Source organism: Miniopterus natalensis, chromosome 17, assembly GCF_054644295.1.
Source record: "Miniopterus natalensis isolate mMinNat1 chromosome 17, mMinNat1.hap1, whole genome shotgun sequence".
NCBI classification, from domain to species: Eukaryota; Metazoa; Chordata; class Mammalia; order Chiroptera; family Miniopteridae; genus Miniopterus; species Miniopterus natalensis.
Window position 1 is genome coordinate 13,968,787 of NC_142097.1, and position 26,794 is coordinate 13,995,580.

The window sequence follows — 26,794 nt, forward strand, 5'->3', positions numbered from 1 at the left end:
CGCTCGGTCCGCTGCGCTTCGGAGCCCCCGCCCCTTCCCCCAACAGTGGGGGCGGGGGCCCGAGGGCGGTCCCCCTCGCCGCCCTACCGGCCCCAGGGCCTGTGTGGGATCCCGCTCAGCCAGCTCTGGCCCCCTTCGGACGAGCCCATTCCGAGTGCCTGCCTCCGCCCCCTTTCTTACCGAGAAGGTGACTGTTCCCCCATTGCCCAGTCCTCTCAGACCAGCCCGTGGATTCCCAGCTTTCGGGAGACGCGTAAAGCAGTGGGTGCTGGGGTCTGGCGGAGGCCCCGCGATGTATCGTTCCCAGAGGAATCATCCGCAGGCCCGTCCAGCCGTCTCTTTAGCGTTGGAGAGAGAAACTGGGGAAATTGAGGAGGAAGGTTTAACAGTTTGGGATTTTCTTGTTGAACTACCCCCCCCCCCCCCCCCCAAGGCAGGCTTCTGAAGACGGCGCCACTGGAGGGATCCAGGACCTCAGAGAGTAGACTCGACTCTGGTTTGGTCTTGGCATGTGTGGGAGCTGTTTTTATCACAGAGAATGCTCAACTTGCAAGTTTAAGTCTCCAGCCATACCAGGAAAGCTCCTAGGAAGATTCTAGTGTCTCCCCTCTCCTTTGTTAGGCAGTGCAGTTGTGTAGAATGGTAGCTCTGCTTCTGCAGACTTGTGGCCAAAGTTTGTGAAATTGGTTTTCATTGGTCAACTGAATTGGATTATTCAGGTTGTCTTCTCCCTCTGCTGTGGAAAATAGTAGTAGCTCTTCTCCCTCTCTCCACTTCACCTAAGTTACAAAGGCTGTTGAGGGTGAGCTATTATGGAGTTAAACTGCTTGGTCAAGCAGTCTTTTAAAGTTCTGAAAATACCAGTATCTTAAACATCAGCGTTTTTTTGAATTTTTTTTTTTCCTTCTGTTTTGTTATACACATAGGTGTAAATTCCTATTAAGGGTTTGTTTACATCGGTGTGTATGGACCAATACTAGGATTTTATATAGCATTCCATTTTGTGTACTCTATGATCTCACTAATTCCTGTCACTTTCCCACTGAAATGTTTAGTACCTATTTGTAGTAGTCTTTCCCCTTAATAGATAAAGGTAACAGAAACAAAAAATAGAGACTTGCTTATCTGTCATTAAGTAAGGTCATGGAGCTTGGAGAGGGGTTTTTAAAGTCCTGTGCTTTTATTCTTGAGTGCCCCAGTCTTTGGTATTTTGAGAGCACGTTACAGTGCTTCCATCGTCTTCCAGGGAAAGCTTCCTTATGGAACTTTTTCCTTCTCATATTCCATCATCATAGTAGCAGTTAGTCTCAGTATTCTAATGATGATAGTCTGAGCAGTATTTTCTTGGAATGACTCTGTTGGCTGCTGTTAGAGAGTTGGTGAGCATGAGTGGAGTTGAAGAATGTGAAGGGAACTGCTTCTAGTTTGCTTGGACAGGAGGTATATGATTGGGTAATTGGTATCCTAAAGAGGAAGATTGTTCTGGCCAAGTTCAGAGGCTGGACTTGCAGTTTTTTCCTCCAGAGATGTCCAGAACCATGGGTTGTTGTGCATACCCCGCTTTTACTCTTTGTTTCCCCCCTTCCTGCTAGTATGTTAAAAGGACTTAGCCACCCCGCAAAACATTAGAGGCAGAAGAAGAAAAGACTAAGGTGGATCTGAAGGCTCTATAATAGAAAACAGTCTAATAATGCTGAAATGGTTGGAGAGCTTTTATTCCGACAGTGATGGGGTAGTTTAGGGTCTTGGGGATCCAAATATGACTTGGGTAACACAGTATTTTTTTTCTTCTTGTTTCCGTATCCCAGATGTAGCTAACTCCAACACAAGTCCTTTTTCTTCTTTAAAATTTATCTTTATTATTGAAAGTATTGTAGATGTCTCCCTTTATTCCTCCATTGACCCCCTTCACCTAGGTCCCCTCCCCTCCCCAGGCTTTCACCTCACTATTGTCTGTGTCCATGGATTCACAGTTAAGTTCTTAGCCTTGCCAGTTGCTGAACAAATCAAACTCAGTTGCTAAACTTAGTATCATTTCTGTTTCTACAGAAATTTCCTTCCTTGTCCATCAATAATAGCATTTAAAAATTTTTACTGATTTTAGAGAGGGCGAGAGAGAGAGAGAGAGAGAGAGAAACATTGATTTGTTGTTCCACTTATTTATGCATTCATTTGTTGATACTTGTATGTGCCCTGACCAGGTATTGGGACAAGACTCTAACCAACTGAGCTACCCAGCCACGGCCAATAATAGCATTTTTATGTGTAATTCTTACTTGACTTTTCTGTTACTTTACCAAAATGACACTTTTCCCCCTTCCCTCCTCCTCTATTCTTTTCTTCGACCCTTTCCTCCCCAACACTCTTTCCAATATCACAGAAAACATGAAGGAGCCCAGGCAACGCAAAGATAATAGGCGCCCTGATCTGGAAATCTATAAGCCTGGTCTTTCACGACTAAGGAACAAATCTAAAATCAAGGAACCTTCTGGGAGCGATGAACTTAAGGATGAAATTGCTGATGACAGAGGTTCTTCAGCTGTTAGAAATGGTACACAGCTCATTAAAGAGGTCTGCAAGGAACTGGACAACCAACAGCAGAACGGTCCTGTAGACCCAGAAAATATTCGGGCACAGGAGTCCTTTCCTAGGACTGCTGGACAAGAGGATCGAAGTCTAAGAATTATCAAGAAAACGAAGAAACCTGACATGCAGATCTATCAGCCTGGAAGGCGTTTGCAGACTGTTAGCAAAGAATCCAGTAGCCGGGCGGATGAGGAAGAAATCCTCAGCCAGGTGGAGCAGCTGACAGTAGGGGAAGATGAGTACCGGGGACACATGACAGAGGAGGCTGTAAATAAGCCAGACAAAAATGAGGCCCAGAAGAGCCTGAATTGTGACAGAGTAAGGGCTGCAAAGGGAGATAAAGGAAAGAGGGTTGAAAAAGGGGAGGGGACGAAGAAAGTGAATGAAGACCTGGCACAGGGGAAGCCAGGCTCTGCAAAGCGCTATTCCCGCTCAGACAAACGAAGGAACCGCTACCGCACTTGCAGTACCAGCTCAGCTGGTAGCAACAACAGCGCTGAGGGGGCTGGCCTGACCGACAATGGATGTCGCCGCCGCCGCCAGGATAGGACCAGGTTGAGGCCCCGACTGAAGAAGCAAGTGTCTATGTCCTCGACTGACTCCTTGGATGAGGACAGAATTGAGGAGTCCGATGGGCCCAGGAGGAGCTCAGAAAGGAAGAAACATTTAGAAAGAAGCTGTTCTGGCCGTGGGGAGGGAGAGCAGAAAAGCAACGGTAAAGAAAATCGAGGTACTCTTCGTGTCACTTTCGATTCAGAAACCATGAACAAAGATTCCCCCGTGGCGAGGCCAGCCAGGGAGGATGTGAGTAGGATAAAGCCTGACAAAGGCTTGAGCAGTGCGGGCAAAGGTTCTGAGAAGCAGGAGTCCAAAAACCTGAAACAAGAACTTCGGGGTCGTGGCCGTGGCATTCTGATTCTGCCTGCCCATACCACCCTATCTGTCACTTCAGCTGGTTCTCCAGAATCTACCCCTTTGGGACCTCGGCTTTTATTTGGATCTGGTAGTAAGGGATCTCGGAATTGGGGCCGAGGAGGCACCACTCGACGGTTGTGGGACCCAAACAATCCTGATCAGAAACCTGCTCTAAAGAGCCAGACACCCCAGCTACATTTCTTGGACACTGATGATGAAGTCAGCCCTACATCTTGGGGTGACTCACGCCAGGCCCAGGCATCGTACTATAAGTTTCAAAACTCTGACAACCCGTATTACTACCCCCGGACACCAGGCCCTGCCTCCCAGTATCCTTACACAGGCTATAACCCTCTGCAGTACCCAGTAGGCCCTACAAATGGTGTGTACCCAGGGCCTTACTACCCAGGCTACCCAACACCATCAGGACAATATGTTTGTAGTCCTCTCCCTGCCAGCACCATGAGTCCTGAGGAGATGGAGCAGCACATGAGGAACATGCAGCAACAGGAACTACATAGGCTTCTTCGGGTGGCCGATAACCAAGAACTGCAGCTCAGCAACCTGCTCTCCAGAGACCGCATTAGTCCTGAGGGCCTGGAAAAGATGGCTCAGCTTAGGTATGGTGTGTTCCATCTGGCTAAAGGGAAATGGGGATAAGCTGGGAGGTGTATAAGCTCCTATGACTGAAGAAAGTAGAAAACTTTTAGGTAAGCCACTGGGTGTTAGCTCTCTTTCACATTGATTTTTGTAAGGGAGAGGCAGCTGGGGGGGAAAAAACCCAGAAAATTTTGTTTCTAGTCTTAGAAATTACTATGCTTCCCACTTTTTCTTTAAGAAAAAAAATTTTTAAGAGAACATGGAATCTGGAATCTGGAAATGGAAAAGGAAAGAATTTCCAGAATGCCAAGAAATGAACAACATATAACTTCTGGTGAAGATCTTATGTCAGCTGTTAAATTTAGGTGGAGGCATATGGGGGAAAAAACTTTCCTAGACATAACTGTCTTTAAATGGCATTCTACCATGTAGAATGGAAGCTAGAATGAGTATTATACCTGGTGGCATTTTGGATTTCCTACCAAGGAAGATATTTAATTTGCAGGAAGCTCAAATCTTGGGTCTAGCCTTTTCTGTAGTGTATTTGGAGCTAGAAGTTGCATGTATTTTATTCCAGAGCTGAACTGCTGCAGCTATATGAGCGCTGTATTCTATTAGATATTGAGTTCTCTGATAATCAGAATGTGGATCAGATCCTGTGGAAGAATGCTTTCTATCAGGTGATTGAGAAGTTCAGGCAGCTCCTCAAGGATCCAAATGTTGATAACCCAGAACAGATTCGGAACAGACTTTTGGAACTCTTGGATGAGGTAAATCATCATCTTTTTGTCCTCAGGAAAAAGGCTTCAGAATCCTGTAGTTGTGATGGATATTTACCACTGAAATACTATATTTTATAACAGAATGTTGACAGAAAACTGTATGCTTTTTTCTTGGGTTTGGGTCTACTCTACTCCTTGTTGCTTCCTTGAGATCTTAACTTGCCATTGGAGTTAAGTCTGAGCTTGGAAGCTTTCTGAAGGTCTTAGCTGGGTATAGGGTTGGGAGGGTGGGGAGAAGAGTATGTGTGCAGGTGTTCATATCTTAAAAATCATGGAATGGTTTATGCTATGAATTTGTCTTTTGCTTAGTTGGTGGTCACTAGATACTGTATATGCCCGCCTTTATATCAGATGGCTGAGCATTAGCAGCACTGTGAAAGGGTCACTTGCCCCAGTTTTTGGTGGGTAGATTGGGTCAGAACTGGCTGATTCAGCTTCTTATTTTTCAATTCCTTATCTTTTCTCTTTATAGGGTAGTGACTTCTTTGATAGTTTGCTCCAAAAGCTGCAGGTTACTTACAAGTTCAAACTGGAGGACTACATGGACGGTCTTGCCATTCGCAGCAAGCCTTTACGCAAGACAGTAAGCCATTTTCTTTATCTTAAATTTATTCAATCAGTAAAAATTTCTCTAATGTTAGTTATGTGCTAGGCACTGTGCTGGGTGTTAAGGATACAAAAATGAAATGTACAGCCCATTGGGGTAATGGCGATTAAAACAATAATTATAATGTAGTGTTATTAGTACTATGATAATGGTATATATAGAGTGTCGAAGGGGCATAGAAGGAAGTGGCCTGATTTAGATGGATGGAGTCAAGGAAGTTTCTCAGAGAATGTCAAGTTGAGTTTTGAAACATGAATAGGAGCAGAAGGGGCAGTTTCAATGCAGGGCAGAGTGAGAGAATCAGGTCTTATTAGAAAAGTGCAAGAAGTTCAATGTGCTGGTGTCTATAATGTGGAATTGGGTGGCTAATGAAGTAGGAAGGGATAGATCATAAACTCTTGCTAAAGAGTTTCAACTTTATTCTGAAAACACTGAGGAACCACTGATTGATTTCCAACAAATGGGTATCATAGATTTGTTTTTACAACCAGTCACTCTGGGAAATGGATGAGTTTGGGCAAGAGTGGAGGTAGGAGAGTCAGAAGATAGAGGTATTGGAGGTAGAAAAGAGGAGACCAATTGGAAAGATATAAGGGAAATAGAATTGAACTACTGGTTATTTTGGTGTGAATGATGAGATTGGAGACATAAGGAGTCTAGATCATCTCCTAGTTTGTGGCCTAGGAGAGTGGCTGGGAAGGAAGAGGGTAATTCAGTTTTGGATATGCTTAGGTGGAGGAGCTTGAAAATGAACCAATGAATATTCTGGTTGGCCTGGAGCTCCGGACAGAGCTGGGCTGGTGATACAGATTGAAGAGTCATCAATATATAGCTGATAATTGAAGCAGAAGTTGGGATACTGGGAAGGCTGGACAGAGAGTGGAGTTATCAGATTTCACGGCAGTGGTGGGTAAATTGTCAAGTGCTATAGAATCATCAAATGCTAAGATTACTAAAAAGTGTTCATTGGATTGGATGACCTTATCATGAAGATTTTATTTTTTATTTTTATTTTTAATTTTTAAAAAATATATCTATTGATTTTAGAGAGAGGAAGGGAGAGGGAGAGAAAGATAGAAACATCAATGATGAGAGAGTCATTGATTGGCTGCCTCCTGCACGCCCCCGACAGGGGATCGAACCCAGAACCTGGGCATGTGCTCTGACAGGGAATCGAACTGTGATCTCCTGGATCCTAGGTCGATGCTCAGCTGCTGAGCCACAGCCGGCTGGGCTGTCATGAGGATTTAAAAAAAAAAAATTTTATTGACTTTTAGAGAGAGGGGAAGGGTGAGGGAGATAGAGAGGGAAAAGCATCAATGTGAGCATATTGATGGGGCTGCCTCCTGCACACATCCCCACCAGAGATCGAGCCTGAAACCTGGGCATGTACCCTGACCTGGAATCGAACCAGCAACCTTTCGGTGCACAGGATGACACCCAACCAACTGAGCCACACTGGCCAGGGCTATTGCGAGTTATTTTAGTTGGAGAGGATGGAAGTCAGATTGTAGTGAATGAGAAGTTGGGCAGTACATATAATGAGAGAGTAGTATAGACCATTCTTTTAAGAATCTTGGCTATGATGGCTTAAAAAAAAAAAAAGAACATAGTGTCAAGGGAACTTTGTTTTTAAGCTGGGAGAGACGAGCATATTTATATGTTGAGAGGAAAGGACTGGGAAAGGAAGGAGTTAAACCCCTTAGAGAAACGGCTGTGATTTATGGAGCAGAGGTTTCCTGTTGCCTTTCTGCTCCTTTTGATGAATTGCTATGCATAAACTCTATTACTAACCAAGTATTTATTGAATCTGTCCTACATGTCAGGTACCATTCTAGGCAAACACAATTAATTCAGTGTCAGACAAGAAAGATATGATCCCAGCTCTTGGAGTATTTTATTTTATATTTCATTTTATTTTTAAAAAATATTTTTACAGATTTCAGAGAGAGGAAGGGAGAGGTAGAGAGAGAGAGAAACATCAATGATAAGGAGTCATTGATTGACTGCCTCCTGCACATCCCCTACTGGGGGTTCAGCCCACAACCCGGGTATGTGCCCTGATTGGGAACCGAACTACAATCTCCTGGATCATAGGTCAATGCTCAGCCACTGCGCCATGCCGGCCAGGCCCAGCTCTTGGAGTTTAGAGTTTGATTAGGGGTGAGTGCAGATGTTGGTTTAGTAATTGCAGATGTAGTGACTTCTGCAAAGGATGTTGTGGGGGCATATACTGTAAAAGGGCTTAGAGGATCATGGAGGACTGAGGAAGTCACGGTTAAGCTGAGGCTGGAGACCTGAGACAACCAGATTAAGGTGTATGTGAAGATATGAGAACTACAACATTCTAAGGAGAGGGAACAGTGTATGTGAAGATCCTGAAGTGGGAAAGAACATGGTATACTAAGGGGACCAAGAGAAGTCTAGTCTGACAGGCACAGAGAATAAGGTGGTTAGTGGTGCTGAAGAGATGAGCAGAGGCTAGATCATCTAGGACTTCATCGTGGGGATAGTGAAGAACCTTAGGTGGGATTATTTTTCTTCCCTTCATTGAGATGGCAAAGTGGCTGTAGTATGGAAACATAACTAGTTCTCTTGGTGCTTTATCAGTTAAATACCAAGGGTTCTTGGTGCTCATAGAATGGATGGAATAGTCAGGACTCTGAAGGTGGATGACATAGTGATATATAACTTTGTGGAGGCACATGTTTGAGTTACATGTTAGGAGGCTGGTGTGCAGGAGCTAGTTATTTAGCTAGCAAATGAGCCTCCCTGAGGGGTCATTATGTACTTCTCCTTGAAGCTTTGTTCTTTATTCAGGGACATGAGAATTTCTTATGTGTGGGGTGGAGTAGAATTATATTATGAAGTCATGTTCCTCAGGGAGGTTTTTAGGTTGGGCACATTATATGTCTTGGGATTGCTGAAGGTCTACTCTGTTGTTTTCTCGCTGAGTGACAGATGCCAAGCCCATCAATGAGAATATATATATTATATATACACACGTATACATACATACATATATATACATACACATATGTATATACATACACATATATGTGTGTGTGTATAACTACACTATCCTGGCACGTTACAGATATTTGAGATATTTGGTAAAGGGTAACGTACTGTTTTAGGTAATTGTTATTTTGCAAATGAGATGTAATGCATTAACAGAATGTGGTGATATTAACAGTTTGAGGAGAGAAAGACTATAATGATGGCAGGAAGAGAACAAAGTAAATAATTGTCTTAATATTTGTATATCACTTTTTAAAATTGATTTTAGAGAGAGAGAGGAAGGGAAAGAGAGAGATAAACATCAATTTTTGTTGTTCAACTTATTTATGTATTCATGAGTTGATTCTTTTATGTGCCCTGACTGGGAATTGAACCTGCAACCTTGGCATATTAGGACGACATTCTAACCAACTGAGCTACCTGGTCAGGGCCTGTATATCGCTTTATTTAATTAACTTAATTAATTAATTTGTTTAAATATGTTTTTATTGACTTCAGAGGGAGGGAGGGAAAGAAATAGAAACATCAATGATGAGAGAGTCATTGATCGGCTGCCTCCTGTACACCCCACACTGGAAATCAAGCCCGCAGCCTGGGCATGTGCCCTGACCAGGAATCGAACCGCAATCTCCTGGATCATATAGGTTGACGCTCAACTCCTGAGTCTTGCTGGCTGGGCCTGTGTATCACTTTAAAATTTGTAAAGTATTTTATATTTATTTTCTCCAGTTATTTTATGGAAAAGTTATTTTTTACATTCAAATGAAGAAACTGAGTCCCAAAGACCTACTTGAGATCACACAACTGTAACATGGAGAGTCAGGCCTCCTGACTTTTAGTTTCAAAATGTTTTCTTCTATTTGCCTGGAACTCCAAATAACAACCCCCCTCTCGCCCTGGGTAGGTGGCTCAGTTGATTGGAGCATCATCCCATACACCGAAAGGTTACAGGTTCAATTCCCAGTCTGGCCACGTATCTAGGTTGTGGGTTTGAACCCCAGTTGGGGCGCATATGGGAGACAGCTGATGGGTGTTTCTCTTCTCTCTTATATTGATGTGCCTCTCTCTCTTCTTCCCCTTCTCCCCCTCCTCTTCCCCTCCTCTTCCTCTCCCCCCTCCTCTTTCCTTCCCCTTTCTCTCTCCCTCCCCCCTCCCCCCTCCGCCTCTCTGCCTCTGCCTCTCCCTCTCTCTAAACTCAATAAAAACATATCCTTGGGTGAGGATTAAGAAAAAAAAAAAAATGACCCGTCTCCCTTCTGCCACTCATTCTCAGTAAATTTTTTATCACCGCTGTTGGCTTTTTGGCTAGTCAAGGTTAGACGGAAAACTTTTTACTTTGTGGAGGACTACTATTGCCTTATTAATGCTGCTCTGTCATTTTGACCCCATCCCTGTCCTTTGGAGCTGAAGTTAGAGTTTCTTGGGTATGCTATTAACTGATTATTTTTCCTAAAGGTAAAATATGCCTTGATCAGTGCCCAGCGATGTATGATTTGTCAAGGAGATATTGCTAGGTATCGGGAGCAAGCCAATGACACAGCAAACTACGGGAAAGCACGCAGGTACTTTTGCCTCTTGTTATTTGCTTCTCTCCCTGTGTGACTTTAAGCTAAGCCATATTAAGAGCAATGGGCCACCTGAGCTGCCTCCCATATGGATGTCCTACAGGTGTCCTTATTGGTCTCTGTAGTCATGCTTTACCAGCCCAGGGTTACATCTAACACTCCAGCTTATGTCTTTAGTAAGGATCATCATCAGGTGATGAATTGGGAAAGCGTTGATATGAAACTAGCATTTTTTTAAACCTGTTTTTCTATTCCAGTTGGTACCTGAAGGCCCAGCACATTGCTCCCAAGAATGGGCGCCCCTATAACCAGCTGGCTCTGCTGGCAGTCTATACGGTAAGAAAGCCTGTGGACAGGGGAAGAATTTTGCAGGCAGTATCTTAGAAATAGGGATTTTGATAGCATCAGCTCCTGGAGCTAGATTTCATCTATTCAGCTAGACTACAAAATATACCCCCTATGTCTTCCATCCTCAAACTCCTTTTGTTACTTTTACTCTTAGAGGTAAATTGTCAGGGATCCCTTACTTCAGTTGAATCTGTACTTCATCCACTTTCACTGCAGTTAAGTTCCTTGGGAAATTCATGCTCCAGCCAAACCACTGCTTTTGACCAAGGCTTTTGCTCTGAATCTTCTCTTGCTTCCCTTCCCTATCTTGTTGAACTAGGTTACTTATTTCTAGAAGGAAAATAAAGCTCCTTTTACCTCTCCCTTTTTTTTTTTTTTTTTTAAATATATCTTTATTGATTTCAGAGACAGGAAAGGAGAGGGAGAGAGAGAAACATCAATGATGAGAGAGTCATTGATCGGCTGCCTCCTGCACGCCCCCAACTGGGGATTGAGCCCGCAACCTGGGTCTGTGCCCTGACCGGGAATCAAACCCCGATTGCCTGAATCCCAGGTCGACACTCAACCGCTGAACCACTCCCGGCTGGGCTGCCTCTTCCTCTTAAAGTCCTCAACTAGCCCCAAGTACGCAGATCCTTGTTTCCGTTCTTCGGATCATTCCCTGTTTCTCTCAGCTTTTCACCTAAGGAGTCTCCTTAGCAGAAGCACCGTAAATGCCAAATCGTACCTCTCTGGATCTTACCAAACTCCTCTAAATGTGGCTCTTAACAGAGAACCTTGGGATCTGACAGAGCTCCTAGTGAGGAAGCTGAAGTGAAGGGAAAAGGGTGGGGGCCGATGGGAGGTACCAAAGCTTCATGTGTAAAAGGCATCTAACAAGATCATTAGCAGGGAGAGTTTTCTTAATGCTGTAAAATTCATTGCCCAAATAATGTTTGAGTTAATAATTTTTATTCCTCTTTATTCCACAAAAGATTCAAAGAAATACTTGATTGAAATTGTTGATTAAGTAATGTGGTTTACTGATGACATTTCCTTCAGAATCTGTTGATATCTCTTCACTTTTTACCTCTGTCCTATTTGCTTTGTTGTTGTTTTTCATTCAGTGGGGTTTTTAAGGGGAGACTTGAGCACAGGGCAAGGAACTCTGCCTTCATTTGAGTGAGGTCATTTCCAGGCAGTGGGGGAAGGTCTGAAGAAAGATCCTTCTTTGGAAGTGTTATTGGTGGTGTTGGTGATGAAATTAGACTTGGTTCTTGAGTTCAGCAAAAAAACATTTCAGAGCCAAGAACTCAAAGTATAAGAGAAAGTTTATTTAGAAAGTTACAGAGGTAGTAGAAGTGAGCTAGTTGGGCTGAGTAGGCTCAGGAAACAAGTTACAGAGCAAAAGAAGGGCTCTTGGAGCTTAGGAGAGGGAAAGGCAAAGGTAACGTCCCTGGGACAAAGAGGATGGGGCAGGACGGGTGCAGGTGTACTCCCGAGAGGGGGAGCGCCCTCTCCTCTCTGTGACCTGTGTTTTTGTCATGTCTCCGGGCTGCTGCTCTCTCCTTTCTCCTTATCCATCTTCTGTTTTTCCTTCTTTCTCATTCCTTGTCTCCTTTTCTAGTTTTTCTTCTTTGTAATAATTGAATAAATTGTTATGTTTCTTATTAATTAGAAAATATAATTTATTTTCCCCCCTCAATGGCTTTAAAAAATTGCAGTAAAATTCATATAACATAAAATCATTATTTATAAATATTTATTTGTAAAATCCAGTGGCATTTAGTACATTAAGAGTATTGTGCAACCATCAACTCTCTCTAGTTCCAAGACATTTTTATTACCCTAAAAGAAAACCCCATATCCATTCCTCCCGAGCCCCAGCTTCTGGCCACCACTAGTCTGCTTTCTGTCTGTGGATTTACCTATTCCGGATGTTTCACATAAGTGGAATCATACAGTATGTGACCTTTTATATCTGGCTTTTTCATTTATCATAAAATTTTTGAGGTTCCATGTTGTACATGTATCAAATACTTCATTTTTATGGATGAATAATAATCCATTGTGTGGATATAACACATTTCTTCATCAGCTGGACATTTCTGTTGTCTCCACCTTTTAACTATTGTGAATAGTGTTTTTGTGAAGTGTTTATCTGTTTTCAGTTCATTTGGGTCTATACCTAGGAATGGAATTGCTGTGTCATATGGTAATTCTATGTTTAACTTTTTGAGGAACCACTAAACTGTTTTTCATAGCAGCTGCACCCTTTTACATTCCCACCAGCAGTGCACCAGGGTTCTGATTTCTCCACATTCTTGCCAACATTTGTTACTTTTCTTTTTTTGAATGTGACCAACCTATTGGGTGTGAAGTAATATCTTATTGTGACTTCCCCATCCCCAACTTGGGGATTTGTTTTTCCTTTAATAGTTTTTATTATTTCTCTTTTGGTCACTTTACAGAAAAATTGAGCAGAAAGTCGGAGTTCCCATATACTCTCTCAGCTCCCTCCTCTCCCTCAACTTTCCGTAATTATTAATATTTTACATTAATGTAGCATATTTGTTATATTTGATGAGTCAGTATTGATACATTATTATTAACTAAAGACCATAGTTTACATTAACGTTCACTTTTACTGTTGTATATTCTATGGGTTTGAACAAATGTACAGTGACATGTATCTACCATTATAGTATCATACAGAATAGTTTCAATGCCTTAAAAATACCCTGTGCTTCACCCTCCACCTGTTGTCCCTCTTCCCTCCCCTGAACTTCTGATAATCCCTGATATTTTTTCTGTCTCTGTATTTTTGCCTTTTCCAGAATGCCACATAATTGAAACCATACAGGATGTAGCCTTTTCAGATTGGCTTTTTTCACTTACCAATGTGAATTTAGGGTTATTTTCATGGCTTGATAGCTCTTTTCGTTGTATGGATGTACCACATTGTCTATCCATTCCCCTAATTGGAATCTGATTGATTCCAAGTTTGGGGTATTAGAAATGCTATAAACATTTGTGTGCAGGTTTTTGTGTGGACATAGTTTTCAACTCCTTTGGATAAAACCAAGGCGTGTGATTGCTGGATTGTATGATAAGATATACATGTGTAGTTTTGGAAGAAACTGCGAAACTGTTTTTCAAGGTGGCTGTGCTAGTTTGCATTCCCACTAGCAATGGATGAGGCTTCCTGTTGGCTCAGCATCCTTGCCAGCATTTGGTGGTGTCAGCATTCTGGACTTTGATCATTCTAATAGGTGTGTAGCCTGGCTGGTGTGGCTCGGTTGGTTGGAGTATTGTCCCGTATATTGAAACCTTGCAGGTTCGATTCTCTGTCAGGGCACATACCTAGGTTGTGGGTTCATTCCCCCATTGGGGCACCTACAGAAGGCAGCCAATAGATGTTCTCTCTAACATCTGGTTTCTCTTTTCTCTTTCTCACTTTCTCGCCCTCTCCCTTCCCCTCTCTCCAAAATCAATAAGCGTATTCTCAGGTGAATAATAATAATAGGTGTGTAGTGGCATCTTCTTGTTTTAATTTGCATTTTCCTAATGACATGATATGGAGCATCTTTTCATATGCTTATTTGTCATTCATGTGTCTTTTGGAAGGTGTCTGTTTAGTCTTTTTTGCCCATTTTTAAATTGGGTTGTTTGATTTCTTGTTGAGTTTTAAGAGATCATTATGTATTTCAGATACCAATTTTTTATCAGATATGTATTTTGTGAATATTTTCTCAGTCTGTGCCTTGTTTTTTTATTTTCTTAGTGTCTTTCACAGAGCAGAAGTTTTGTTTTGTTTTTCTATTGATTTCAGAGAGGAAGGGAGAGGGGGAGAGAGAGAAACAACAATGATGAGAGAAAGTCATTGATCGGCTGCCTCCTACACGCGCCGCACTGGGGATTGAGCCCGAGACCCGGGCTTGTGCCCTGACCGGGAATCAAACCTCGATCTTCTGGATCGTGCTCGATCTTCTGGATCATGGTCAATGCTCAGCCACTGAGCCACGCTAGCCAGGCCAGAGCAGAAGTTTTTAATTTTAATGAAATCCAACTTGTCAACTTGTATTTTATGGATCGTGATTTTTGGTGTTGTATCTAAGAAGTCATTACCACACCAAAAGTTACCTAGATTTTCTCCTGTGTTACCTCCTAGGAGTTGTATAGTTTCGCATTTTACATTTTGGCTTAATTTTTGTGAAAGGTGTAAGGTCTGTATAGATTCATGGTTTTGCATGTGCATGTCCAGTTGTTTGAACACCATTTGTTGAAAACACTATCCTTTCTCCATTGAATTGCCTTTGCTCCTTTGTCAAAGATCAGCTGACTTTGTGTAGATCTACTTCTGGACGCTCTATTCTGTTCCATTTATCTATTTGTATATTCTTAGGCCAGTACCGCACTGTTTTGATTACTGTAATTTTATACTAAGTCTTGAAGTCAGGTAGTTTCAATCTTCCCATTTTGTTCTCCTTTCAGTGCGTGGGCTGTTCTGGATCTTTTACCTTTTCATATAAACCTTAGAATTAGTTTGTTGATGCCTACAAATTTATTGACTGTGATGTGGTACCTCTTTATAGTTTTGATTTGCATTTCCCTAAGAACTAAGGATATTGAGCATCTTTCCATAGGCTTATTGGCCATTTGGGAAAATGTCTATTCTAGTCCTTTGCCCAGTTTTTTAAAATTAAAATTAAAACATTTTCATTGTAAAATACATATAAAATGAAATTTGCCATCTACCCTTTTTCCCCCCCAATCTTCACTTGAGGATATGTGTGTTTTTTAAATTCTCACCAAGGATATGTTTTACTGATTTTAGAGAGAGGGATGGGGGGAGAGAGAAACATCGTTGTATGAGAGAAACATCAATCGGTTGTCTCCGTATGCACCCCCACTGGGGATTGAACCCACAACCTAGGTATGTGCCTTGATCGAGAATCAAACCAGCAACCTTTCAGTGCATGGAACAATGCTCCAGCTAACTGAGCCACACTGGCTCAGCGGGATATGTTTTTATTGAATTCAGAGAGAGGTAGGGGGAGAGAGAGAAGCATTGATCGGTTGCCTTCTATACATGCCCTGACCAGGGATCAAACCCACAACCTAGGTATGTTCCCTGACCAGGAATTGAACTGTCACTCTTTTGGTGCCCTGGACAATTGCTCCAACCAACTGAGCCACCTGACTAGGGCCATCTTACCCATTTTTCCCCCCATTGATTTTTAGAGAGAGTGGAAAGGGATGGGGGGAGAGAGAGAAACTCCATGTGAGAGACATATTGATTGGTTGCCTCGCATATGTTCCCAGACCGGGGCCGGGGATCAAACCTGCAACCCAGGTACATTCCCTTGATAGGGAATCAAACTTGTCCTTTGTTGTGTGGGATGATGTTCTAACCACTGAGCCACACCATCCAGAGCCATCTTACCCATTTTTAAGTATACTGTTCAGTGTACTCACATTGTTCAACCAATCTTCAGAACTTCCCTCATCTTACAAAATCGAAACTCTGTACCCATGAAACAACTATTCCCCACTCTCCCCTCCTTCTAGCCACTGGCAGCTACCCTTATACTTTCTATTTCTATGAATTTGTCCACTCTAGGTACCTTATATAAGTGGAATCATGCAGTTTTTGTCTTTTTGTGACTGACTTATTTCACTTAGCATTATATCTTCCAAGGTTCGTTCATGCTATAGCTTATATTAGAATTTCCGCCTTCTTAAAGCCAAATACACAATTGCATGTATATACCACATTTTGTTTATCCATTTATCTCTCAATGGACAGTTCCATCTTTTGGGCATTATGAATACTGCTATGAACACGAGTGTATAAATATCTCTTCATTATCCTTCTTTCAGTTCTTTTGGGTATATTCCCAGAAGTGGAATTTCTAGGTCATATGATAATTCTTTTCAATATTTTGAGGAGAATTTCCATTTCCTCATTTCTAAAATGGGAATAATAAAAACTATATGGCAGTGTACTCACATTAGTGTTAGAGATAGTATCTGTGGAATGCTGGTCACTTGCGTCATATTTAATTATGCTTAATCATTGCCGTTATTTATAATATTTATTTATTTATTTAAAATATATCTTTATTGAGCTCAGAGAGAGGAAAGGAGAAGGAGAGAGAGAGAAACATCAATGATGAGAGAATCATTGATCGGCTGCCTCCTGCACACCCCCGACTGGTGATCGAGCCTGCAACCTGGGCATATGCCCTGACCAGGAATCGAACTTTGATCGCCTGGATCCTAGGTCGATGCTCAACCGCTGAGCCACGCCTGGCCAGGCTATTTATAATTTTTAAAAACAATAAATAAGTAGGTGGGTTGAACATTTTTTTTCTAAAACCAAAACATAATTAATTGGCTTTTATATTTTATGAGGCTCTTTATTCTTTTTTCCCACTTATGAGTACTTGGCTCTTGGAGTATGTCTGCTAATGAGGTAGAGTATTGTGTAAGAAGAGATCTCTCTGATGTAATTGCCATGACTTCTTCCCTGGATAGCATTCTCATTTTCTTATTAAAATTCCTCACAGCTTGGGGCACAGGTTGGGAGAGATAGTAGGGTTTCTTGGGTCAGCTGACTTAGGCTGGACTCAGGAAGAAAATTGGTTGATTCAGTGTCTCTGGCCTCTTTCCACAGAGGAGGAAGCTTGATGCTGTGTATTACTATATGCGCAGTTTAGCTGCCAGCAATCCTATCCTGACTGCCAAGGAGAGTCTCATGAGCTTGTTTGAAGAGACCAAACGAAAGGTGAGTGGGGATGCAGGCAGGATCATTCCTTCCTAGAAGAATGTTTCTCTTAGTGCCTCTGTGTTCTTAAGGGAATGACTAACAATGTGCTTAAGGAGTCCTGTTGGGCTGTGCTGATGGGAGTCAGTCCCTGTGTAGAACCAAACTCATCTTTAGGAGAGCTCTCTGGGGCCCTTGAGTGTACATGTTCTGTAGCATCTAGTTTATAGAATTAATAACTTTTATGAGACAAAGCAGATGGTACTCTGCTACTTTTTTTGTTGTTAATCCTCATGGAGGATATATATATATTTTTAGAGATAGTGGATGGGAGGGGGAGAGACAGAGAGAGAGAAACATAGATTGGTTGTCTCTCACACCTCTCACACGTGCCCCTGACTGTGCCTGGGGATGGAGCCTGCTACCAAGGTACGTGCCCTAGACCGGGAATTGAACCTGAGACCCTTCAGTCCTCAGGCCAGTGCTCTAACCACTGAGCCAAACCAGTTAGGGCTTTGCTACTTGTTTTTTTTTGTTGTTGTTGTTTTTCAAACTGTGCTAATTTGGAACTGTGGCAAAATTTTTACTTTTTTTAGTTCTTGGGCAACAAACTCAGCACTTGTCTTTATTAGCTAAATCCCAGAAAAGTCTTAGCTTGTGTGTTTGTATGTTGTATAGGCAGAACAAATGGAAAAGAAGCAACACGAGGAATTGGAACTGAGCCCTGACCAGTGGCGGAAAGGAAAGAAGTCTACTTTCCGTCATGTTGGAGATGACACTACCCGCCTGGAGATCTGGATTCATCCATCCCATCCCCGATCCTCTCAGGGCACTGAGTCTGGGAAGGATTCTGAGCAGGAGAATGGGCTGGGCAGCCTAAGCCCCAGTGATGTAAGTTCCTGAGGGTGATGTAATGAGCAAGATGAGCTACGTAAGTGGGGGTGCCCTGGTACACACAACTTTGAGGCACTGCACAGTGACTGCACACATCCTTTATTATGCACTTCCCTCTCTCACCACTATGTGGCACTGTAGAATTTTATAAAAGTAATTTTGTAAAAGATTTACTTAGTATAGGATAAGAATGTTTTGCTGCTTTGGGTTTGGGTCATCAATATGCTGCTTTAGGATTCTGTGTGGGATTTTGGTGAAGCAAGGGAGAGAGAGCATAGTAGTTACATAGTAGTTGGAAAACTACAAATGGCTGGTTCTTGTGCTTTGAGGGTAAAATTCATAGTAGAGTGGGTGGTGGGGTAAGCTGGGATGAGATCTTGAAGGGTCATGCAATAAATCATTTGACCTTTTTCTTGAAGGTAGTAGGGAGCTAGCTATTGAATGCTTTAAGTAGGGAAATAATGTGTCAGGTGTGTATTTTAGAAATATAACTGTTTACTTGTGAAGAATTGTGAAAAGTTTGGCAAAAAATAAGACTAGAAATAAAAATAGGAGCGTGCCATAGTAATCCAACATGTGAAAAGGATCCAAACCAGGGAGTGGCTTTGGAGATAGGGAGGTGTGAACAGATATGAGATATATTAAGGTAATAGAAGCCAAAGGACTTGATTGGGCATGAGGAGCTGGGGGAGAAGAGGGAGTTAAAAGTAACACCTGGGTTTCTGGCTTAGAAACTGGGTGGATGATGGTCCAGTTCTCTGAAATAGGGAATAAAGTTGGTTTTAGTGGAGTTGGTTTTAGGAGAAAGATGCTGAGTTTAGTTTTGGACATGTTGGAATTTCTGTAGGACATTGAAGTGGAGAGTTTTAGAGGCTGACAGATGCCTGAAACTGAGGAGAGCAACCTGGGTCAGAGATGAAGATATTTGAAGATATCTTTTTAGAGATGATAATGAAATCATGAGCATTGATTCAGTTGCCCAAGGAGAAAACAATGATAAGTAGGTTAGATCTAAGGAAAAAAGGAAGCAGGTGGCAGGGAGAGGCCCTTGCAGAAGATGGGAAGGGAGCAGGATTCAGAGCACACGTGGAGGGATTACCCTGAAAGGGCGAGAGATCCCTTTTTCTTAGGCTCAAGGGACATGATTGGGGTAGCAGAAAGGTTTGTGGGTATGGTAGGAGGAAGATGAGGGGGGGCCTTTTTGAAATTTTCTATTTTCTCCTTGAAGTTGGAGGCATGGTTGCCTACTGAGAATGAGTCACTGGTGGGATAGGAGGACTTTTCCTTTGTGGTGTAATTTAAAATTTCCATTTATCTTCCTATAGTCTTCTTAGTCTTTAGCTGTTTTCTGGATGACTTGAAAAACAGTCATTGTGTATAAATGAAATTACTAACTTCCTATGTGCCATGATGTGCATGGGGCCCCAGTATGTTAAGGTGCTTCTCAGGAGGTGCTGCAGTGGTAGAATCCCTCACTGCTGCTCTCTTCTAATTTGGATATTACAGTCCCTGGAAGCCTGTTTGAATAAGAGATAAATTGTTCTATTGGATTAGCTTCACTAACAATCTTTAAAATGAAAGCAACAACAACAATATAAGAAAACATTTTATAGCTTTCTTTGGCCTTGGCCTAAAGGTCGGGGAGTATCCCTCATAAAAGTTATAACCAGTCTTTAATAGATATTTCTCTTCCATTAGGTGTTTTATATATTTTTTAAATAATGTGTTTATAAGTGTGTGTTTTTATCAGTGTATCTCAGAGAAGGTATTTTCAGCGTATGAGATGTCATCGGATCCATTATAATTTTATTATTTTTAATTATACAAATAATATATGAATATATTTTTAGTAAAAATTTCAAATAATTTCAGATGTATGTAGAGTAAAATGTGGTAATTTTGTTTTCTAAACTATTTGTGAAACTCTTTATATATTTTCAGCCTATACATCATTTTTGGGTAATTACTTCCCTTAGTTTCTTTTAAATTTACACCTGTGAGTTTGGGCTTTTAGTTCTAGACTACTAACACTTGAGGTAGAAGTCTGCAGTTTCATAGCTCTTCGTTTATCCAGTCAGGAAACCACACTGCCTTTTTTACCTGCTTTCTCAGGCCCAACTCAGCTTCCCATATTCTTTCATTTTTTACATTAGACCCAAGAACTCAGCTTGCTTTTTCTGTTCCTCAGAACATATAGTTGGTGAGAGTGGGGATTTATTCACATTTATTTGAGTGATCAGGCATTGGGGATACAGAGATTAAAACAACTGAAAATGATCTTTAAACTCAGGGAGCACTCAGTCATGTGGGGAAGACAGCAGAAACATAAATATGAGTATAATGCAGTGTGCCAAGTGCTATGATACAGGTAAACATGAGAAGCTGCAGGAGCACGCAATTAGAGCACCTAATCAGGGCATGGTTAGGGAAGGCTGGCATGAGGAGGCATTTTGCAGCTGAAGGATGATGTAAGGGCATTTCCACACTGAGGTTTGAAGGCTTAGGGAACTGCAAGTAGTTCCGTATGGTTGGAGACTAGGATGTGAGAAGTGCTCTGGCTAGAGACTTGAGTCATTTTTGACCCCACCTTTCCTGTACCCCCACATCCAGTGAATACCGAGAGCTATAGAACGTGCCTCCTAAACAGAATCTGAATCTATCTCCTTTTCTCTATTTCCACTCCCACCGTCTTAGTCCAGGTTACCACTTCGGTAATCCACAGACTATTAGAAGTTCCTAGTGGCCTTTCCACATTTAGTCTTGATTGTCCTTAGGCCTTTTTTAATTTTAATTTTTATTAATTTTTATTTATTTATTTATTTATTTATTTATTTATTTATTTATTTATTTATTTTATTTTTAAAAAATATATCTTTATTGATTTCAGAGAGAGGAAAGGAGAGAGAGAGAGAGAGAGAGATGGAAACATCAATGATGAGAGAGTCATTGATCGAGCCTGCAACCCAGGCACGTGCCCTGACCGGGAATCGAACCGCGATCGCCTGGATCCCAGGTCGATGCTCAACCCCTGAGCCACACCCGGCTGGGCAATTTTTATTTTTTTTTAAACATATCTTTATTGATTTCAGAGAGAGGAAAGGAGGGGGAGAGGGAGACGTAGAAACATCAATGATGAGAGAGTCATTGATCAGCTGCCTAGCCCGCAACCCGGGCATGTGCCCTGACTGGGAATTGAACCCTGATCTCCTGAATCCTAGGTCGATGCTCAACTGCTGAGCCACACCCAGCCGGGCAGGCTTTTTTTTTAGACAGTAACCCAAATGAGCTTCCAAATACACATTTCTGATCATGTCACTTCCCTACTTGAAAGTCTTCAGTTGTATCTGTTTGCTCTTAGAATTAGGTCCAAAATCCTTAGCATAATCTGTGGGCCCTGCGTGACTTAGCTTCTGCTGCTCATAACCTTATCTTATACCTCTTGTCCCCTTTTTATTGTTCTCTGGCCATACTGGCTTCTTCCTTGAAGCGTCCAAGCTCTTTTCTGGCCCTTTGGCTGTTGTACATTCTCTCTGCCTGCAATGCTCTTCTCTCTTTATCAGCCCCATTCTTACTTACCCTTAAATCCTCAGCATGAATATCACTTCCATTTCTAGGGAAACTTTTCCTGATCCCTGAGCCTGCCTGTTTTCCCTTTGTAATATACCATTTCTTATTAAGTAATTTTAGATGCAGTTTTATTGGTTAAGTTCTCTCCCTTGCTAGATTCCACGTTCTGTGGGAATGGGGTTTGTATCTAGTTTTCACTGCTTTATCTCTAGTGCTTGTATGTGGAAAATTCTAAGTAAATCTTAATTGAATATATAAATGAGGGGAAGAACAGTGAGTCCATAAATATTGAGAAGTTTGCATTCAAGTATTGAGAATTTGACGAGGGGGATGACATAATCAGATGGTGTAATGATCACTCTTTTCAGTACTTCCAATATTGGATTTTTTGTTTTTAAAGGGAATTTTTTTAATTGCAGAAGTAGCCATAATTCATTGTATCTAAATCAAACAAAAATCTACTTTAAGTTTAAACTGACAGTCTCTTGTTTTTTTGCCTTCAGAGATACCACTATTAACTATTTGAAGGAGGTTCCTCTAGGCCTTGTGAGCATTTATGAGTGTGTACATATGCACACATAGACACATGAAATATATTTTTTATGAAAATGGGACTATACTGTATACACTAATCTAGTTTGCTTTTTTAAATTATCAATTGGACATTCAGTCAGTTTTGCTATAATGTAACACATACATTTCTGAAAATCACTGCACTACGCAAAATCACACAGTGAAAACCACAGAGCTTATGAGGAAAATGGGGTTACGGGGACGATACTCAAAAACTTCCTCAGTGACATTAAAAAAAGATAAAACCTAATAAAAACAGTTGTACAATTTATATGTGTTTATTGGTTAAGAAATAATGTAAACACTACCTTGAAAAAGACAAAAAGTTTGCCTATAGAAGTGGGCTTCAGAAGGATTGCAGCTTTTGAGTTATTGTGAAATGGTGGAAGGAGGGTTATTTGATGTTAGACAGGCAGGTGTAACACTAGATGTGGGTAGGTGTGGCTCATAACATAAGTTCACGTGGTGAACTGTGGTAGCTGTTTTGTGTGTTCCTTTGCAGCTTAGTTCAGTTGGGTGCAGTTACTATGTTTATGCAGTGTTTCTCATGAACAAAGTCACGCATGAGCAAATGTAAAATTTGTGTTATGGTCATATTGTTCCCTAATATATTGATCACAATGGAATGAATTCACATTTTCAAAACAAGCAGTGTAGCAGATACTGACTATATTTCCACTAAGAATATCTTTTTGTAGTATTTCTTGATATGGCCACATGATATTCCATTATAAAGATGTATATAATCTATTTGACTTGTAATTTGTCAAATATGTGCTGTTCATTGCTTGTTCATTTTAGTTGTCCTTTTTGAGTGATTAGCCTTAATAGGAATTGTTCCTTTGATAACTCCTAGAGAGTTTCTAGCATAAACTACTAAAATTCAGATACTTAAATAAGAAACAGAAAGTTTGGCTTCAGATGGTTATTAGTAATGATAGTAAAATCCCAACTAATTTGTTATCTCTGTCTGCCAACCATGAGCTTTGGATCTTTCTCTGAATTTGAATGGCTCCAGGAGGTTAGCTTGTGGGTTGTTGGTTTTCAGCCTTGAGATACGGTTTGGGTTGAACATGCAACCTGGGGAGAGACTGCCAACCTCAACTCTAAGTGGCATCCTCTTAAACTATTGAGACTCCCATTTAAAGTCTTCCCCTACCAGCTATGCCACTCAAATTTAATGTCACCAGGGTTCCAGGCATTCTTTATGTAGTGGATGTGCCTTCTGCTATGCCTCAGTTCCCTTTGGAAATCAGAAAAGAGTACTGCTTAGCAATTGAGTTGTTGCTGATAGTAAGTTAATTAAGGATATTAAATTACAGCATCAGAAATAATTTTCACACTGAAAAGCAAGGGTCTCTGATAGAACTGCTGAGAATTTTCTCAGACCTGATTGCTCTGTTAGCATCTTGAATAGAATGTAACGTGTGTGACTACTGTGGAAAAATGAGCAAATGAGAATGAGGTGGTTCTTTTGTTTTTTTTTAATCTTCACCTGAGGATATTTTTTCCATTGCTTTTCAGAGGAAGTGGGAGGGAGAGAGAGGCAGAGACAGAGAGACATTGATGTGAGAGAGATATATCGATTGGTTGTCTCCTACCCACAACCCAGGTACGGGCTCTTGGTTGGAATCGAACCCAGGACCCTTCAGTCCACGGGACAGTGCTCTAACCACTGAGCAAAACCAGCTAGGGCAGGAATGGGAGCTTTTGATAGATGTTTGTCTCAAACTTTAGCAAGTTCTTGTGTTCTGGCATGATTTGGTTTACCATTTCTAGCATTTTCCCCAAGCAACTGTGACTTTTGTATCTATAGCATGCTTGATGTTATGTGTAGAAATGTCTTTAGATAAGTGAAATGTCATTTTATATTTGGCCATGCTCTTGCCAAACATCCCTTCTCTTTTGCCCTTCTGAATGTGTGCTTTGGGGTTCATACTGGACTGTACCTCAGTAGCTCCTAATACCTGTTATTTGGCTTCTCCTTATTTGAATTTCTCAGCTTATTTCACCTACTAAATGATATTGTTTGCATTGGTCCTTAACTTGTTCCTTGTCTTTCTGTCACACTCCATTATTTATTTTATATCTTTGCATAGTATCTGTTTTTGGGACTTGTTCGGGTCCAAAATTTAATGCAGTCACCCCTGAGTTTTTGGAGTAGAAGACTGTGTTCTGGGTCCAGTGCTTAATGAGACTAAAGTTTAGAGTACCTGTCCTATTGTGCCAGCTCTATGCTAGGATTGTAAACATGAATATGACATTGGTATTTCCTTTAAGAGCTTCGAGTCTAGTGCATGGGTCAGCAAGCCTTTTCTTTAAAAAGGCCAGATAGTAAGAATTTGAGGCTTTGCCGGTCATATGGTCTCTGTTACAGATACTCAGCTCTGGTCTTGTGGAGCTAAAGTAGTCACAGACAATACATAAATGAATGAGTATGGCTGTGTTCCAGTAAAACTTTATTTATGAAGACATTTGGCCTGTGGGCCTAGTTTTCCAGCCTCTGGTCTAGTGGAAAGAATGGCTACATAAACAGAATGTTTCAGTATACAGTCAATTATTTTTATTTGCAGCAGTTACATGTTCTATAAAGTTGCCACAGACACTGAATTAGTGAATACTGAACCATTGCTCCTGAGGAAAATACAAGTTAGGTTCCTGTGAGCCTCTGGTTATAAGAATTTCATCAATACACAACCTTGTTTTATGTATGCTTTTGTTTAAAGATACTTTATTTTTTTATTGTTATTTTAAAAAATATATCTTTATTGATTTCAGAGAGAGGAGGGAAGGGGGAGAGAGATAGAAACATCAATGATGAGAGAATTGTTACTGATCAGCTGCCTCCTGCACAACCCTGACCAGGGATTGAGCCCGCAACCCAGGCATGTGCTCTGACCTGGAATTGAACCGGGATCTCCAGGATCCTAGGTTGATGCTCAACCACTGAGCCATGCCTGGCCGGGCGACACTTTATTTAATATCATTGTTGATTAATTAACATTGAACTCATGGCCAACGGCACTGTAAGTCATGCCTGAACAAAACTTGTGTAACACATTTTCTCCATAAGGCACATCACAGTCTTCTTGTGCTTAGGAACACTAGCAGCACTTCAGCACTACATTTGGGGACCATTTTAATCAGCTAAAGCACCAACAAAAAGCACAAAAATGTGAAAAATGTGCCACTAAATTGACCACAAGAAGAATAATTGTTTACAGTATGATAGCTCGAACAAGAAGAGTCACCTGTTTGACCTAGGCTGGGAACATGTGTATTGGGCAGCTCGAATTTTTTTGCCACGCTGTACATGTCCACAAATGACTGTGAAAGCACCATGAGTATTGATTGCAGAGAGAGGAAGGGAGATGGAGAGAGAGAGAGAAACATCAGTGATGAGAGAGTCATTGATCGGCTGCCTCCTGCACACCGCTAGGGATCGAGCCTACAACCCAGGCATGTGCCCTGACCCGGAATTGATCTTCTATCACCTGCGTTATCAGTTGATGCTTAACTGCTGAGCCACACCAGTTGGGCTGATTATCTTACCTTTAGTATATTGACTAATCATGTGGTTCAGGTGATACAAATAGTGGGTTTTTGTTTGTTTTGTGTTAAAATTCCGATCAGTTGCTAGCTAATTACAAAATAATCAAGATCTGGCAACGATTTTCCAGAGCTGAGTAGCAGCTACCCCCTTTTAAAGGGGCTTGTTGCCCAACTGCCATGGCTCAGTGGTTGAGCATTGACCTCCGATCCAGGAGATCGTGGTTTGATTCCTGGTCAGGGCACATGGCATTGTTGCGGGCTTGACCCCCATTAGGGGACGTGCAGGAGGCATCCGATCAATGACTCTCTCATCATTGATGTTTCTATCTCTCTCCCTCTCCCTTCCTCTCTCTGAAGTCAATAAAGATATATTTAAAAATAAATATATAAAGAGGCTTGTGTTCTTTAGTTTGTCAATAGTCCTCACAACTCTCTTGTACTTGCACAGTGCTCACTTACGTTACCTATGTAGGCATTTCACTTTGTGATCCATGCTTTAAGAGTGCCACCAAAAGGGATTATAGCAGTTCAAGTTTTTAAGAGTGATTTAAGTTGTTTCTCAGAGATTCTGTTTAAGGTTGGCAACTCCCCCTAAACAGGCCTGACTTTGGGCACAGGAAAGTGTCTTAATCATTGGGCCTTAGGTGTTTTGCTGGGCTTCATGTCACATTGTCATTGGTGTTGATCCAGAAACTAGTTAGCAATATGTCCTGCTACCAGGCTGGCTCAATCTTTGTCTACAGTCTAGTAGTGAGCCTAAGGAATCTGAAGATATCACTCCTGTTTCGTAATGAAATTTGTACCTCTGGGAACTGAGGCCTACACACAGAGCTGCGGGACAGATTTTTTCCCCCTCAACATCCTACTGCATCCAAGATTGGTGAAAGGTGAGAAGTTGTACTGCTTAAGCCATTGAATTGAAAAGCTTCAGACTGTGTTCTGGTCAAGTCTGAATGCCACCCACCAAACCAATTTGTCAGAAGTAAACTTATATTGTCTCATTTGGTTTTCCTTATCCCCAGGCTTTTTAGTAGTT

General features: G+C 41.5%; 1 protein-coding gene across 3 annotated transcripts in view; it reads left to right on the top strand.

The window, feature by feature from the left end:
• Positions 1 to 26,794, top strand: part of SMG6 (SMG6 nonsense mediated mRNA decay factor) — a 207,268-nt gene that overhangs the window by 174 nt on the left and 180,300 nt on the right. The window contains exons 1-8 of one of the 3 annotated variants that reach the window (XM_087825965.1): positions 146 to 187; positions 2,381 to 4,121; positions 4,679 to 4,871; positions 5,356 to 5,466; positions 9,967 to 10,073; positions 10,334 to 10,412; positions 17,083 to 17,193; positions 17,851 to 18,063. In XM_087825965.1, the coding sequence (XP_087682091.1) occupies positions 2,386 to 4,121; positions 4,679 to 4,871; positions 5,356 to 5,466; positions 9,967 to 10,073; positions 10,334 to 10,412; positions 17,083 to 17,193; positions 17,851 to 18,063 (2,550 nt within the window). In that variant the 5' untranslated portion in view covers positions 146 to 187; positions 2,381 to 2,385. Of the gene's footprint in view, positions 1 to 145; positions 188 to 2,380; positions 4,122 to 4,678; positions 4,872 to 5,355; positions 5,467 to 9,966; positions 10,074 to 10,333; positions 10,413 to 17,082; positions 17,194 to 17,850; positions 18,064 to 26,794 lie in introns of those variants that run through there. The other 2 variants (XM_016211134.2, XM_016211135.2) reach the window with 2 other exon arrangements.